This window comes from Parambassis ranga, chromosome 2, assembly GCF_900634625.1.
Source record: "Parambassis ranga chromosome 2, fParRan2.1, whole genome shotgun sequence".
Lineage (NCBI taxonomy): Eukaryota > Metazoa > Chordata > Actinopteri > Ambassidae > Parambassis > Parambassis ranga.
Window position 1 is genome coordinate 33231044 of NC_041023.1, and position 13683 is coordinate 33244726.

At 40.8% G+C, this 13683-nt stretch overlaps 1 protein-coding gene across 1 annotated transcript; it reads right to left on the minus strand.

Annotated features, from left to right (window-relative positions):
- Positions 1-6381: 6381 nt before the first annotated feature.
- bcat1 (branched chain amino-acid transaminase 1, cytosolic) lies at positions 6382-13630 on the minus strand. The gene is made up of 11 exons (XM_028419171.1): positions 13606-13630; positions 12811-12866; positions 11170-11364; positions 10829-10939; positions 10623-10742; positions 10385-10545; positions 10174-10316; positions 9949-10034; positions 9729-9869; positions 8720-8794; positions 6382-6420 (listed from the first exon to the last, which is right to left on the minus strand). Exons 1-11 carry the CDS (start codon positions 13628-13630, stop codon positions 6382-6384), a joined length of 1152 nt encoding a protein of 383 aa, XP_028274972.1.
- Between the last annotated feature and the right edge of the window lie 53 nt (positions 13631-13683).

Genomic DNA, 13683 nt, shown 5'->3' on the forward strand with positions numbered 1-13683 from the left:
TTTTAGGTGTTTTATTATCACCATGTTTACTGGTTCGCACTCTTAACTTGACATGGTGGAAAATAAAAGGTCAATGAAAATCTGGGTTTTCATTAAAATATCACCATCAGAGTGACTTCTGGCTTTTTATGATACACTGCTGTGTTACGGCCTGGCACTGTTATTTCCTTGATTTAATACTGTTTATATTTATTCTTAATACAGTAAAGCAGCTCAGATATGAATGTTTGAGCAGAAAAAAAGGAAAAGCAAAGAGGCAAAATAAACAGAGCAGAGAGAAAGGTACCTTCTCTCCACCTTAATATGAGTTGGCATTTGACAGGGATGTGTCAGACTTGTATGAGTAATGAGAGAGAATGACTGTGTGTGTGTGTGTGTGTGTGTGTGCGTGCGAGTGTGAGAGGGGACAAGCAGATCCAGAGAGAGGCAGAACCTCACTCTTGCTGCAGTGGTGGTATGTGCTGTTGCTCCACAGACAGGCAGACAGACAGACAGACAGTTGTTCATTGGCCAGTTGGCTGCCATGGTTGGCTGGCACAACTGAGGTGGTCAGTATGAAATGGGTGGCACTGCATATGTGTATGTGACAGAGAGTGTGTGTGTTTGTGTGCGTGTGTGTGTGTGTGACTCACTTCCACCTGCAGGGAGAGAGAGCTGTGCCAGCCGCCAGGCCCGGAGAACATTACTCACCGTCAGGACCGAACGTCTCCATTTGATACACACACACACACATTTATATATACACCAATATTCACTGAATAATAAGTAGGTGTCCTGCATTCCAAGGCAAAATGTGCCCACCTGCGTATAAAGAACATGCTTCACCCACACTGACTGGCTGGAAGAAAGCACAAACATACAGACTTTAATACTATTCATGAATTGCAATGAAAGTTTTATAGAATATATTAACAACATTGCATTTTAGAGACAATATTTCACACAGTTTTATGAGAAAAAAAAAATCTGGTTCAGTAATTAAAATCAGAATTACATACAGAGGTTGATCCAACACTCCACCAAGAGTCCATATTGCTGTGCAGGGGGGTGCTGGACAGATGGGAGGACTGGTTGGCAAAGGGTTTGTTTTTCACTGAGCATGGAACACTGGCATTTTGAGGTGATTTCTAGCATACTGTTAACCTCATCCGACAATATGAAGGAACACAAGCCTGGTCCCATAACAGCTATCATGCAGGTAGGTTGTTGGATGTATTCTATACCATGCTGAGTAGATGCTGCGTTGATTCACTTGGCCATCTGGTGGTTTAATGTAGTATTACACAAGGGAACTGCCCGCAGCCTCTCTCAACTCTGAAACACAAAACATACACCATACCTTTCTACACAATCTGGTAATAACTGACAAAATAATGCAGACAGTAAGCATAGCTTTGTTGGTTCTGATGTTTTTAAGAGTCGTTGTATATATTTACCTGCCATTTACACACATTTTGTTTTTACCAGTGCTGTTCTCCTGTAAAAATATAGATTTATATAACTATGTATCTAATTTTTATATAGTTTGTAAAGTTAGCTACGCAATTGCAATAAAAATACATTTAAAAAAATCAATACAGTGCAAAAATTTCATGCACATTATATTATGTATTTTGTAACATTATATGCTCTACATTGAGTACAGTGTAAATTCTGTGCATGCACTATAGCTACTGAGCATCTTGTTTGAGGATGCTTTAATGCAAATTTTTTATATATTTGGCATTTGATCTGTTCCTTAGAAAACATATCACATTTCTTCTAAGCTTCTGTGCTTCCGTCACATTTCTGTGTGTGTGTCTGAAGTTTGGTCCAGTCAGATGCCAACCTGATAGGAGTGAAACATCTGAAACTCTTGCACAATCCTGCATTCAGAGTCTAGTTATGTGGCCTTCACAGATGCAGGCTGTAAGAGCATCGGATGTTCGGGGCAGAATGAAGTGAAAACCTGAGCAGCAGCAAAATCTCTGTTTTTCTCCTGTTCAGTACAAGTGCTGCATGACAGTGGAGCATCTCCATTACAACACTGGTGAGAAATAAAACAGCTTTTTTACCACAAAGCAAATCAGGCTTTGGCGCTGAAGCTGTGTGAGTGACACTGATCTCTCTGTGTGTATGTGGGTGTGTGTGTGTGTGTGTGTGTGTGTGTGCCTGATCTTCATCCATCCATCTACCCATCCATCCATTTACTCTAAGCTCTTAAGCAGCGCTGCTGTTAAAAAGTCCCCTAAAACTCTAAGCCAAGAGCGATAACATGAGCGGCAGGAGGATAACGCTGATGTAATGTCAGACGCACACAACTGACACCCAGTGTTACTCTCGTGTTAACAAAACCCATCACGGTCTGTCTGTCCGTCTGAAGGCGCGCTAATCTGCTCTTAATCACAAGCTCTTATTTACAAAAAAAAACATCTTTTATTAATGCAGCGGAGGGGGAGGGGGAGCAGTGAAGAGGAGGAGGAAGAGGATGATGGTGATAGTGATGATGGTGATGATGATTTTGTGATTAAATGATGCCATCGTTGTGTTCATGGATTAAGATGGGCATGGAAATAGATTAGTTCTGCAGTGGTTTTTCATCATGATTGGCAGGCCTCCAAAAACTCACTCCCTCTCCCTTTTTATTCCCTTCTGTGAAGCAGAGAGCCGCGGCGAGGTTTGAGGGGGGTTTGTAGGCGGAGAGCACCACCAGCTGGTGGAGAAAAACACCAGACTTCCTTTTCTTCCCCGCATCACTTCACTTTCAGACATATGTGCACAGAGTTACAGGGAAACGCAACAAATTTGTGTTTAAACCATCAAATGGCTGGGTAGTTTTCTGACTCTGTGGTCATATGGTTTGTTGATAGAGAGATCTTGATGAGTTAATACCAAGACAGGTCGACAGTCTATGCAACACAATGTATTGTGAGTTAAAACAATGTGAAGATAGGTCTATCTCTACCATTGAGTGTGGTTCAGTGCTAGAACTGCATCTTATAAAATAAGACTAGGTTGATAAAATATACAAGTTTACCACAAAGTGAAAGTGATCACAGGGGTTTGTGAAGGCCCAACTTCTGCTTTAGCTTTATTGTAATGCCTCAGCATAGTGACTGCCTGTTTTGTTTCAATAGGGGGCACCCATGTGACCTTCGATTCTTACATTAAAGACATTTTTGTTAGAAATAGCTATTGATGACTCTAAGGTCTGGACCAAAACTGCTAAGAGGTGATAGATGTGCTGGAAGTACATTGATTCACACTCAAGATGTTTGCATTTAACCTCAGAGATGCAAAGTGAAGTGTGTTAAATTATATATAGATTTTTCCTGCATTTTAAGTATACAGTAAATGTGTGAAGCTCTGGAAACAGAGTGACCACTCTGTCTGCCCTTTAGCGCCACTGATAAGCAGCCATTTCTCCTGTTTTGGCTGCCTCATTAGAATTCTGAGAGTAGAAGGGAGACAAACAAATGCACTACTCACACACATACACAGGGTGTTATTCTAATTGGTGACCCAAAACCACTGATATCATCTGCTATGGTGTGAGAGACCGGAATCTCACCCAGAGCTCTTAGACCGGGTGGCACAGTCACACCGAAGGCTGGAGGAGTGAGGGAAGGAAAGGAGGAAGGTTACGCAAAAGACAAATAGAAGACAAACTGGCCTGCGAAGAGGAAGGAGAGGAAGATGAAGAACACAACAACCACGACAAAAACACAAAGTGGCGCCGAGTTCATTAATTAGAATTTCAAATTGGACAAACTCAAGATGACAGCGTTGCGCTTGTCAAATCAGATCATGCCCCGGCGGGGTGAGAGAGAGGGAAGAGAGACTGCTCAGAGCCAAATACCACTCTTAGTAGTTGAATGGGTGCCATCTCTCTCTCTGTCTTTCTCTCTTCCTCTCTCTCTCTCCATTTCCTCTGATTACTCCGACCGCCTCCCCTCTGTCCCCGCGTGAATGTCACTGCTGCCTTAACAAGAAGTGACAATTAAAACATCATCGCGGTCTCCAGGCTGAATGTGAGCGGCCTGCCGGGGTCCCTGCTCTCTGAGAGAGAGAGAGAGAGAGAGAGAGAGAGGGAGAGAGGGTAGAAGAAACAAAGGAGCTTGAGGGGAAAGTACCAGGAGCTGAGAGAAATGGAGAGGGAGACACTCTGGCAACACATCTGAACTCTTAACGCCAATCATAAACCTCAATGAATTGAGCTGAGAAGATTGATATGATGTACATAACATCTCATAATGACACTCGTCATGTCAGCTCGTAAGGTGATGGCAACGCAACACTTTAAGTGCTCACTGCTAAAGGGAAAACACAATATATTTGCTTTGTTTTTCTTTTTTCTCTCACAACAAGATCATAGTTCTTAACTGTTCACCTTACAGCCACTTCAAGCTCCAATCAACACTTGTCAACCCAAAGTAAATTTTAATGACAGATTTGCCACCTAGTGCTCCTGTGGTGTACAATCACGCACCTGTCTAGTTGATATTTTGCAAGTAATGAAGTGTAGCCTATTTATTTATAACGAATAATTAGTGAACTAATTGTTATGGCCATTTAATTGCAAGGGAAGCAATAAAAAAGGAAAAGAAATAAGACAGAGAAAAATGTGCTGTGGCCTACATTAAGAAGGCTGTAGATGGTGCTTGGCGTTTTTGATGTCGGTGTTGTGTGTGTGTGTGTATACATGCACACATGGTAGGCTCTACACCAGCTGTGCCACCGCATACGAGTAAAGGAGCTGCTGCCAAAATGAGCTGTCTTCACAAAGAGCCAAAAATCATACAGTACACCACACACACAGGTCCATGGAGGTGCAGACATACAGATGAGATTAATGAATGGACACAGTTTACCTCCTGATTTTCTTTTTTTAACTGTGTATCCTGGAGTGTGTGTGTGTGCACGCGTGCAGTCAAGTGTTCTTCACTTTGATGGTTTTCTGTTATGACTCCATTATGCTGATGGCGTTGGTTCACTTCCAGGTTCTCTACGTGTGTGTGTGTGTGTGGGACAGTAAAATGTGTGCTCTTCACAGCATCATTAAGGATGGTGGAAGTGTTTCTAAGGGGCCTGGCTCTGACTCCTGAGAGGATTCTGGGCTTCTGCTCCAGAGGTCCACTTGACTTTCACTTGTCTAGAATTTAGTAAAACTGCACTATTTCCGATACAGACTATTGATCATTTCACACCAACATTAACAACATCCAGTACCTCATCATCTAAAGAGCTCCAGTAGGCACCATGTAGGCATGACTAAATGCCTTTTTGGTTATTTTTTCTTCATCTAAAAGCAACAAACAAACTTGTGCAATTTTAGTCAAGGAATAAGTCATTTATAAAGTTGAGTGCAAAACAAAAAAGAGGAGTATAATTTCTTGTCCATAGTCCATCATTTTATAGACTTATTTCACTCTCATTTCTTAACACAATATACGTGATTTCATGTTATATGCATGGCTTCATACATCAAACATATGGGCTTTACATTTCACCAAGCTGTCCCTGCTAATACATTCTGACACTGCCTGATCAGATATTGTAAATGATATTATAAGATATTACTGGCAAGATATTGGCCTTAAAATGAAACTATATCACTCTAGGCAACTGTATAAAAGGTCTTAACTGAGACCAGAGTAGTGCAGCAAAAATTCAAGAGGCTGGACCTATTTATTTGTCCTATGTATAACACAGAGGGACCCTGACAATCAAACATGAGGTTGAGTTTGGCCTTGGTTACCATGGTAATGACTCCGACTCCCAAGAGTGACTGAAGTAATCTTATGACATCTATCAGACTACAATAACTGACACTACCTTCACCTTCAACGAAGGCCTTTTTAGACCCTGACCATGCACTGCACTCGCTCACACCAACTCTCCTTTCAAAGCTGTAATTTTTAGAATTCATCTTCTCATAGCGGACTCACAGCCCCCCCCCCCCTCGTAAGTACTTTGTAATTCTTACATAAGTAATTTGAAACTTGTGAAATACCTTACACATGTTCCTTTTCATGGTGAATCAAACTTCTGTCCTGCTTCTCGTTAAAAGGGGGCGAGAGGCAGCAGAACACATCACAGTGGCTATGTTAATGTAAGTTATTGTGCAGTGTTGCATGAGACATTAGCCTACTTTTGTTAATTACTTTGGACAGTCATTAATTTAAGTTTAAAAGGAGGTAAAGTGTTGTGACACTTTGGGTACAACTTTAGTTCTCCAGCATATTGCAGCTGGATTTGAGATATTGCACATGCATTGTTTCTTTGGTACTGTACAGTGGGTGTTGTAGTAAACACACACACACACACACACACACACACACACACACACACACACACATGCACACATACACACACAGGTCAGATCAAGCTCCTTCATCACTGCTACACCAGGAATGTCCAGTTGCTCGGTGTGCGGCCATACTGTAAGAAAACAGAAGTGAAAGAAAGGTTAGATGACAAAACTTTCTTCCCAGGCAGTAAAAAAAAAAAAATCCCCCTGTCACTAAGCACTAAACTCCTCTCTCCGCCTGCCTCGGCTTAATTGCGAGCAAAACACAAATCAAAAAATGAACTCAAATATCCGTAAGCAAATCTGCAAACTCAGCCACTAACAGAACACAGCACAACAGAGGAAAAGGAACTATAATAAAAATCAAAACAAAATGTTCCCCAATCCGTGACAGCCGCAGAGACAAATCCAATTATTTGTGTCTCATGTTGCAAATTTGTTCTAATGGACGAAGTGAGAAAGTAAATAAACGCCTGCGAAGGGGAAACAAAAGAATGTGATTTCTAATTAACTTGAAAGAGGAACAGCAGGGCGACTTAGTAAACCCATCTTTCATCTGCTGCCTCAGACCACTCGTTTGTTTGTTGCACAATGTTGTCTTCAAGAAGGGAAGTGTGTGTGTGTGTGGGGGGGGGGGGGGGGGGTAACACTGTACTGCTTCCCTCCAAATGAAATGTCAACAGATTTAACAGCTCTGTGGAAGGAGAGCAGCGTTTTCCAGCGTTTTGTCGATTTTATTGTTCATTAAGCTTCGCCACCCCCCACCCCCCCTCCAAATCTTCCTCCTCCTCCTCTTCCTCCTCCTACTCCACTTCTCCCACTTGTTCAATGCTTCATTTGCAGCATCTTGGCTTTGAAGATCACAAAAGGCTGAGGCAATAATTGGGTTTGTGCAATTACAACAAGCTTAATGAGAGAATCCAGGAGTTTGTCTTGCCCCTATCTCCAAGTCTCCCAACACTGCAGCAACTTTCTCTCTCTCTCTCTCTCTCTCTCTCAGTGTTGGAGCATATTAAGATGCAGGCAACACATTCATCATGTATGCAATGTTGGGATGATGATGAAGCTAGATATGATAATTGCCTGACCCACACTGACCAAAAAAAAACACAAACACAAACAGCAAGCAGACAAGAGAGACAAAGCAAAGGACTAGGTGAGGAGATAAACTGCATTAACTAAACACTGTTTAGAGGACATTTAGGAGTCCAAGAACTAAATCTGCTCCTTGCATCCAGTGCTGTTTAAATGAATGATTATGTTTTATTAGTCTTTACAGGAGCCACACGCTGTAAATTTGTCAAAACGGATCATATCTGACACAAAAAAAACCAAGACAGTGGAGAGTCTTATAAGAACAACCGCAAAGCCCCAAATGTTTTAAAACATGGCATCATTGCAACATAATATGTCTGAGCAGCCCAGACCGACAACTCCGAGCTACCTGCTTTTACAGGAAACATGTAGAAATGTCACTTATGCACTGACACTTCATCATAGCATTCATGGTTTGTAGTGTTGAAGGACAAACCATTTTCTCGGGTACTCATGGTGATGAGTCGTATAATGCACTCATTTTGTATCACCCATCAGAACAGACGGTAACATTGCATACATAGCAAATACTGGGCCCTATACTATACAGATAACCATCACACGGATAAGGTCCATTCAGTGGTCTGACAATAGAGTAAATAGGGCCAACGACAATAATGTGTACATTAACCATATAACACAGTGTAAGTGAGAAAATGATTCATTCATACTAATAGGCTCATTGCACGATACAATAACACAAAACTCAGCAATGCACAACTCATGCACTCATTAACACAAATAAAGCCTTCAGCAAAGAACATTATGAATTTATTTAAACCTGCAGTGTTGTGTAGGCTGTGAATGTGACATGTTTGTAGGCCATGTACAATATTACAGTCATTAGCTAATAAGATATTTCAATTATATGCACAGGAGAAGTGGCTGTATGATAAATAAGCACCAGTGAGGGTTTGTTTAAAAAACAACAACTTAATCATTTTATCTTGTTTAAAGTTACATAATAACTTTCAGATAACAGTTATGGAGAGGCCAAATAATGATATGATTATATTTGTTTTTTGTAAATAAGGGCTATTATGAACCATATGTATTATTTCCATTTTTTTTAATTATTATTATTTTCTCATTCACTGTGCAGCGTTCCCATTCCACCCAGCTAATCTATCTGCTTTTATTTTCTAGGATGCGTTGTGCAGATCACTTCTTTTTTTTTAAAGCAACCTATTAAAACATGAATCAGGATCCTGAGGGTGACATGAGGGTAAAGAAAGCAGATGTTCAACCAGCTGTTACTTAGCTATAGGGGAAGCATCTGTGGGGAGTGTGTGTGTGTGTGTGTGTGTGTGTGTGTGTGTGTATTCATCCACCAACCTGTATGTCTGACAGCTCCTTTGCGATCCGTGAAGTCAGCTGTGAGTGTTTATCCTGATAAGGTACATGCAAGTTCTGTAACGCAACAATGTGAGTCAGTAAATGAACAAATAAATTATAAGACATGAGAATATGGTGAATATTAAATTAAACACACCTCACTATTGGAAGAAAGGGAGCTGGGAAAGAACCTCCCAGAGGTTAATAGCCTCCATAATTAAATCAATATTGTTTTTTGGCCAACTTTGTAATAAAGTGTTCATTTTTCATATCATGAACTGTATATAAAGATTGATGACATGACAGTGAGGCACAAATAGTGGCTGCACTATAGGTTATAAACTGCCTCTATGTTAGTGGATGTTAGAGGTTTAACCTCTCATCCATTACTGTGCTTTTTCTAACATGGCAGCACCTGTAAGTGAGATATCTTTACAAAATGGGTGGAGGCATTAACTTGGGTATATTCTCAATTAAGCTATTGTGGCTCTATCAGTCATGCTAACATTGCATTCATGACCCCATTGTAGAGGTTTGGAAACAGGAATTCTATTCCAGGTGTCCAGTTTGACTACTTACTCGCAGCTCCTACAGGGACCCTATGCTATTTGAACTAACAGATCCAGTTAGTACAAATAAGGAGTCCTGTGAAACACTGTTTCACAGGACTCCTTATTTGTTGAAGGTGCAGATGCATTTGATACTAACGGCTGTGTGTCTTCCTGTTTCCAGCCTTAAGCTAATATTTATATTAACAACATGAGAATAGCTTTGATCTGTTCATTTAATAGTTGGAAACTGAACTGGGCTGTATATTAATGGAGACATCTTTTTCCCAAAAAAATATATAACAGCTTTATCTCAAGAGCCTAACATCATTTACTGCAAAATATAAATATAAATATTACTGGATTTTCAGTTAAGTGTGTCATCTTGAAAGACATAATATTGTGTTTTCTACAGAATAAGAATCATTTTCTGTACACAAAGCGTGTTTGTGTACTCTTACCTCTCCCTGGTAGACAATGTGTCCTATGGGGCAGATCATGCAAGCAGTGCCCGAACCAAACATCTCTTTAACCCTCTGCTGTTTCAGAGCACAGCATAGCTGGGTCATGGTGAGGTGGCACTCTGTCACTTGAAACTCACCCTTCAAAATACAAAACAGATGTTGAAATTGTACAGTGTTTAGTAAAATTCAAGTATGCAGCTAAACAGTGCGTGTGTACCCATTTCCTGGTTAGCTCCAGGATGCTCTGGCGAGTAACACCTGGGAGGATGATGCCATCCAGAGGTGGAGTTGCAAGCTCCTCCTCTATTAAAACAACATATTTTTAGACAAAAAAAGGGAAAAGCAACATTTGTTAGAGAAAAAAACATGTCAAGTTTTAAATATGTAATGAAGCCATTCTGCCAGTAGAGGTCAGATTTGCACTGCATTATATTTCACTAACCTCCATCCTCATTGGTCCAGTGCAGGAAGATGTTCATGGTTCCTGCCTCAGTGATCTGATGTTCCTCACCATAAAGCCATAGCACCTGCTGACACCCATAATCCCCTGCTTCGTACTGGGCTAGCAGGGAGCAGCCATAGTTCCTTCAAAAATTCAGAGAAACATGTGCTACACGTTCAGTGTTTATCTCTCACACTATGATCACACCTACCCTCCCATCTTGCAGTCTCCGGTTCCTCCTTTCCAGGCCCGTGTGTACTTTGGGTCGGCCCATAGTGTCAGGGCTCCTGCCTCAGTGTGGAAGTAAGAGCCAGCTTGACACATTATTACATACAGCAAGGCACTGGTAGGCTTCTTTACACCCAGAGAGGCCTGAAATGGACGCATTAACACATTACATGTTACATTTTATCTCTTCTGTGATCACACAACTTTACCGTCCTCCTCACCTCAGTGCTGATAAATGTTGGCCTGATGTACAGACTGCCTGAGTCTGAAAGTGGAACCCAGTCCTGGTCAACCTCTACCAGCCTCCTGATGCACTCCAGCAGCTCTGACTGATCAAAGGCCTGGAGGAAGGAGACGGCAACTTAACACTTCATTACAGACTATCCATGATTCATTTGAGTCATTTACTCCTTCAGGTCCATCTTACAGGTAGGCAAGCTCTTTTAGCAGAATTGGCCATACGGTTCATGTTAAGCATCGGTCTGAAGAGACGAAGGCAGTTGTCGACCCCGCGGTACACCTTCAAGCCTTCAAAGAGCTGGTGAAAAAAATGAGAAAATATTGGAAGCAAATACTACTAAAATATCTTTTATCATTTTATATTTTTATCTTACTGGATTACTAGACTCTGATTAGATCAATATCTGTATATCCAGATTTCTAAGTTCTTTTTTTAAATAAAGGATTATCCTGACTAGGCTTCTATAAACTCATAATCAACATAATTTTTAGCTAAGTCAAGTTAGCAAATAAAAGTGATCATTGTACCTGAATGCCATAGTGTAGTGCTGAACAGGCTGGGTGGAGTGACAGGTTCCCAAAGGGCCTGATGAGCGGCGCCTTCCATCCCTCAGCCACACTCCACTCTACGGTCAGCATGTGATCCGTAAAAACGGAGCCAAAGTTAACCACGTTGGGTTTGTGTTTTGGAGCAGAAGACAGCTGGATAACAAGGTCAGCTGCCTGGTTAAATTTAAACAAGACAATGTAGATGCAGGAATTAATGATCTATCGAATTTGACTGTCATGCTCCAGACAGGCCAGCAGGGAGAGCTGAAACATCACCAGTGTTAGAATATGATTCAAACATGAAAGTTCACCTTATATGACATTGTTGCATCAATAAGACCAAGACTACAATCAATAATAGCGATGCTTCATTTATCTACATTGCAGTTAATATACTGTATCCTATTTAGAGGTCAGAGGTCAAACCAAAGAATCATCCGGTGATGAAACAGCAGGCTGAAAGTGTGATGTGTAAGAGTTGAGGACAACAGTTGGGTCTGCTGTCCCAGACTGAATTATGTCATGCTTCTTTTAAAGGAACACCTCTCTCTGGACAGTTACAGTCGTTATCTGTGGGATTAGAGTCTCCTGTTATCTCTCCCTTCAGGTGCCTGTACATAATCCCAGATTACAGGTACTGGGAAAAGGTGAGCATCCATGCTAGCAACAAAACCAAGCAGAGAACTGTTCAGTGTTCCAGCAAATATACATGCACAATACACAAATAAGCACTTTTATTGTCTATTTTTTAAGACAATCCCAGCTGCTATCTTAATATTATATTTAACATATTTAGACAGCTGGTTGTTCTTCACATTGGAATAGTGACAGAGACATAATCTGTGTTATCTGCATCTTTCAGTTCACACACAGTCCAGCTAGTGATTATGTTTTTATAAATGTGGCTCCAGGGTCTGTAGGCAGGAAAGAGGGAGCAGGAACTCTGATCCAACACTACCAATGTCAACACCAAAGAGAAGTCCACTACATTCATACAGAGCATATTTAAAACTGCAAATCTGTCTAACCGACTTGACTTAGGTTTAAGGAGGTAAGAGAGATATTCAGGCATCCACACAACAGTGAAATGACAGTTTTTCTATCTCTATCAATGGAGGTTAAAGTTTGCAAACAGCTCCATGCTAAAGCCACTCATCCTCCTGAGTGTGTGTCTGAGTAAAGGTGTCTGTGCGTCTGCACATGTCCACCCTTAATCGCTACCTGAGCCTGCTGCTCAGGGTCAGAAAACAAGCAAAGCTCCAGCTACTTAGCGTGAGCTGGGAAAGTGGATTCTGCTGAGCAGGCTGCACAGGAGGAAGAGGAGGACAAATGGACGATGCTTCCCTTCCCCCCCATCCCTCTCAAAACAATGGAGTAATTATCATTCTGTTTGAGATGGAATTGAGAGCTATATCAAGGATTACTTAAGTGGATTTACACGTCACAATAAGAACATTGGGCTCTTGAGGCCTTTTCAGCTCCGGCTCTTGGCAACATGAGGACGGGCGGCTGTGCAGCATTGTCTACTGTGAGGGGGGATTTTTAAATGTGGAGGATCCAGGGAGTCATCAAGATGTTACACCTGGAGCACTTACTGAGGGTAACAGTTTGTTTCCTTACCTTGAAGCTTGCATTGTGGCTGTCAGTCATTGAGGCAGTGGACAGGTGCTGCTTCTCTGCAAAAAAAAGACCTGTACACAGATGTGTGGCATGTTAGCATGAGCATGCTGTTAAAGAAGGAGAAACATTTTCATACTGCAAATTTGAACATGTTTTAAATTGCAGGTAAACAGAGACGTGCCTTTAAGCCAATGTGATCATCCTACTCATGGATTTAGGTCTGTTTTTAGTACAAGCTCTTGTTATGAAAGCACAACCTGCGTGACACATATTCATCCACAAAACCCATGTCTCACAGTCACTACAGTTGCATTCCTTACCTTCAAAGCTTCAAAGCAGGAGAAACGTGCTGATGATAAGCTGGAAAAGAAAGTCTGTGAATCGCCGACTTCCTCCTGCTAAACCGCTTAATGAATGCTGGGTTGAAACCAGTCCCATTAAAGTGATACAGTGACACCAAAAATCAGTCATTTCTGTCAAATTTACTTTCTAAGTTTTCAGATAATTTCATTTAATTGAGTTGTTTTTTTCTATTTATTTACAATTTTATTGAAATAATCTTTTTTATTTACTTATGTTCTTTGCTTTATTAGATGTTTTTATTCCATTTAATATTATTTATTATTATTATTTATGTGCAATTTTAATAAAATAATCTTCTTTATTTATTGTAATTGAATTAATCGAATATACATTTTGTGGAGGAACATTTAAAATTAGTGTAATACCGGCTAAATATGTTTATGAACAAAAAATAATATCTGCCCATAGACATAAATGTGTGTATATGTGTACCATATCCTGTGTCATTGGGTGCCATGTCCCCGTTTAGCCACAGGGAGGGGTGCTGATTCATTTTTTTTGTTGTTGAAT